The following is a 4,047-nucleotide window of genomic DNA, read 5'->3' on the forward strand; positions in this document are numbered from 1 at the left end:
TGGGGGACTCCGGGGGTGTGGGGTCCTGGGCAGGTGAGTTTACAGGTAGGTGGGACCCTGGGGATGTGGGGTCGCAGGGACATGTGGGACCCCCAGGGATAAGGCAGCTGGGGGTGGGGGACCCCAGGGGTTGTAGGGTCCCAAGGAGGGGGGGGTCACAGGGACATGAGGCCCCTGGAATCTGGGGGACCCCAGGGATGCAGGGTCCTGGGGAGGGGGGGGTCACAAGGACATGAGGTCCCCAGAATCTGGGGTCCCAGTACTGGGGGACCCCGGGGGTGTGGGGTCCTGGGCAGGTGAGGTTACAGGAATGCAGGGTCCTGGGGATGGGGGGTGTCACAGGGACATGTAAGACCCCAAGGATATGGGATCTGGGGGTGGGGGCCCCCAGGGATGCAGGGTCTTGGGAATGGGGGGGGGGTCACAGGGACATATGGGACGCAGTGTCCCGGGCAGGTGGGCTCCTGTGCACTGGGGACATGGGACACCGGGGGTGGGGACCCCCGTATTGCGGCGGGTGCCCCATGGGGACAGTCCCTGCCCATCGCGGTGGTGTCGGGGCTGTAGGACACCCCGCAAGCCAGGATTCCCCCCCGGGTGCGGTGCCCGGTTCCCCCCGGTGCTGCGGCCGGTTTCCCCGGGTGCGGTGCCCGGACGCCGCCGGTGCTGCGGCCGGTTCCCCCCCGGTGCTGCAGCCGGTCCCTCCCCGGTGCGGTGCCCGGATCCCCCGGGTGCGGTGGCCGGTCCCTCCCCGGGTGCGGTGGCCGGTCCCTCCCCGGGTGCGGTGGCCGGTCCCTCCCCGGTGCGGTGGCCGGTCCCTCCCCCGTGCGCGGCCGGTCCCTCCCCGGTAGTGCGTCCCGCCCCGTCCCGCCCCGTCCCGCCCCTCGCCGGCGCGGGCAGCGCCGCCCCCGCCGGTGCCCGGTTCCCGGTTCCCGGTGGCCCGGGATGGCCCCGCCGGCGCTGCTGCCCGCGGCCTGCCTGGCCTGCACCCTCGCCATGTTCGGGACCGGCCTGTGAGCGCCCGGGGGAGGTTTGGGGGTGCAACAGGGGGTACGGGATGAGTTTGGGGGTGCAATGAGGGCCGTGGGGGTGGTGGTGGGATCTGGGGGTGCAATGGGAGCAGTGGGGCCAGTTTAGGGGTGCAACTGGGGTCATGGGGGTGAGGGTGAGATCTGGGGGTGCAATGGGAGCAGTGGGGCCAGTTTGGGGTGCAATGTGGGCCATGGCGGTGGTAGGGGGGGTCTGGGGGTACAATGGGGGCCATGGGGGTGGTAGGGAGCAGTGGAGTGCAATGAAGGCAGTGGGGCCAGTTTGGGGGTGCAGTGGGGTCTATAAGGGTGGGGGGGGGGGTCTGGGGGTACAATGGGGGCCATGGGGGTGGTAGGGAGCAGTGGGGTGCAATGAAGGCAGTGGGGCCAGTTTGGGGGTGCAGTGGGGTCTATAAGGGTGGTGGGGGGGTCTGGGGGTACAATGGGGGCCATGGGGGTGGTAGGGAGGGTCTGAGGATACAATGGGGGCCATGGGGGTGGTGGTAGGGTCTGGGGGTACAATGGGGGCCATGGGGGTGGTAGGGGGGGCCTGGGGGTACAATGGGGGCCATGGAGGTGGTAGGGGGGGGCCTGGGGTACAATGGGGGCCATGGGGGTGGTGGTGGGGTCTAGGGGTACAATGGGGGCCATGGGGGTAGTAGGGGGCCTGGGGGTGCAATAGGGGCAGTGAGGCCAGTTTGGGGTGCAATGGGGGCCATGGGGTGGTGGAAGGCTGTGGGGGTGCAATGGGGGTGGTGAGGCTGCAAAGATTTTGGCCTCCCCCCCCCAGCAGCCCCGCACCCCCCCTCTCTCCTCAGGTCCGACCTCCGCCAGATGTTCACAACCAAGAGCGTGGAGAACATCCAGTTCCTGCCCTTCCTCACCACCGACGTCAAGTACAGCGGGGTGGCGCCCTGGGCGGGGACATGGCTGTGGGGGCCAGCAGAACCCCCCCGGCCATGCCAGCGAGCGCCTGTGCCGTTTGCCCCGCAGCAACCTGAGCTGGCTGGGCTACGGCGTCCTGAAGCAGGACTGGACGCTCATCGCCGTCAACACCGCGGGGGCCACGCTGCAGACCCTCTACATCCTGGTGTATCTCTACTACAGCCCCGCCAAGGTGGGGGGCAGTCGGGTGGCTCGATGTGGGGACAGCGGGGGGGTCACCGCCGCCCTGACCGTCCCCTCCCCACCCCAGCGCCCGGTGCTGCTGCGGAGCCTGTTGCTCCTGGCCGTGCTGGCCGCCGGCTACGGCTACTTCACCCTCCTGATCGAGGACGCACAGACGCGCCTGGCGCGCTTGGGGCTGTTCTGCAGCGTCTTCACCATCAGCATGTACCTCTCGCCGCTGGCTGACCTGGTGCGTGGGGCTGGGGAGGAGCCGGGGGTCACGGTGGTGGTGCCGGGGCTGCCAGGCCCGGGAACAGCCCCACGTTCTCTTCCACAGGCCAAGATTGTTCGGAGCAGGTCGACGCGCTGCCTGTCCTTCCCGCTGACCGTCACCACCTTCCTGGCCTCCACCAGCTGGACGCTGTACGGCTTGCAGCTCCACGACCCCTACATCACGGTGGGTTTGGGGCGGCAGGCGGGCAAGGGTTGCTCTCCCATCCCATCCCATCACCATCCCATCCCATCACCATCTCCATCCCATCACCATCTCCATCCCATCACCATCTCCATCCCATCACCATCTCCATCCCATCACCATCTCCATCCCATCACCATCTCCATCCCATCACCATCTCCATCCCATCACCATCTCCATCCCATCACCATCTCCATCCCATCACCATCTCCATCCCATCACCATCTCCATCCCATCACCATCTCCATCCCATCACCATCTCCATCCCATCACCATCTCCATCCCATCACCATCTCCATCCCATCACCATCTCCATCCCATCACCATCTCCATCCCATCACCATCTCCATCCCATCACCATCTCCATCCCATCACCATCTCCATCCCATCACCATCTCCATCCCATCACCATCTCCATCCCATCCATCTCCATCCCATCCATCTCCATCCCATCCATCTCCATCCCATCCATCTCCATCCCATCGTTTCCATTCCCACCCCAGCCTGTCTTATCCCATCCTGTCCCAATCCATCCCATTCCCATCCTGTCCCATACCATCCCATCCTTTCTCATCCCATCCCATCCCATTCCATCATTTCCATCTCCATCCCATCCTGTCTTACCCCACCCTGTCCCATCCCATTCCCTCCCCATCCCATCCTGTCCCAAGCCATCCCATTCTCATCCTCATTCCATCCCATCCTGTCCTATCTCATCCTGTCCCATCCCATGCTGTTCCAATCCATCCTATCCCCTTCCCAATCCCTCCCCATCCTATCCCATCTTTCCTCATCCCATCCTGTCCCAATCCATCCCATCCTCATCCCATCCCATTCCATTCTGTCTCATCCCATCCTGTCCCATTCCATCCCCTTCCCATCCTCATCCCCTTCCCATCCTCGTCCTCATCCCATCCCATCCTGTCTCATCCCATCCCGTCCCAATCCATCCCATCCTCCTCCTCATCCCATTCCATTCCACCCCATCCCCTCCCGTCCCCCCGTGCCACCCAGCCGAGCGCTTGGCACCGGGCCGGTCCCCATCCAGCGCTGTCTGTGTCACACAGCAGAGCCCGTGACTCGTCTCGGTGAGATGACTATTGATTTTAATTAATTAGATGGTATAAAGCCAATAAATCTCCCCCGGCAACGACGTGGCTGGCGGGGGGAGGGCGGCCGCTCCGCCAGCCGGGTAGATCCATCCTTCCCCCGCCACGTCCTCCCGCAGGTCCCCAACGTGCCGGGGATTGTCACCAGCGCCGTGCGCTTCTGGCTTTTCTGGCGGTACCCGCCGGGGCAGGACAAGCCCTACCGAGCCCTGCACGCCTGAGGGGACCCCCGGGAACGAGCCCCCGCGCTCACGGACTGATGAAGGACCCCCCGGCTCCCCCTGTCCCTCGCCAGTCTCCGGGTGACACCGCGGTGCTGCTGTCCCCT

General features: G+C 65.7%; 1 protein-coding gene across 1 annotated transcript; it reads left to right on the plus strand.

Moving 5' to 3' along the window:
• The first annotated feature begins 983 nt into the window (after positions 1–983).
• SLC50A1 (solute carrier family 50 member 1) lies at positions 984–4,047 on the plus strand. Its single transcript, XM_080361055.1, has 6 exons — positions 984–1,013; positions 1,847–1,924; positions 2,022–2,145; positions 2,224–2,385; positions 2,473–2,592; positions 3,839–4,047. Exons 1-6 carry the CDS (start codon positions 997–999, stop codon positions 3,938–3,940), a joined length of 603 nt encoding a protein of 200 aa, XP_080217181.1. The 5' UTR covers positions 984–996; the 3' UTR covers positions 3,941–4,047.

This window comes from Nesoenas mayeri, assembly GCF_963082525.1.
Source record: "Nesoenas mayeri genome assembly, chromosome: 30".
NCBI classification, from domain to species: Eukaryota; Metazoa; Chordata; class Aves; order Columbiformes; family Columbidae; genus Nesoenas; species Nesoenas mayeri.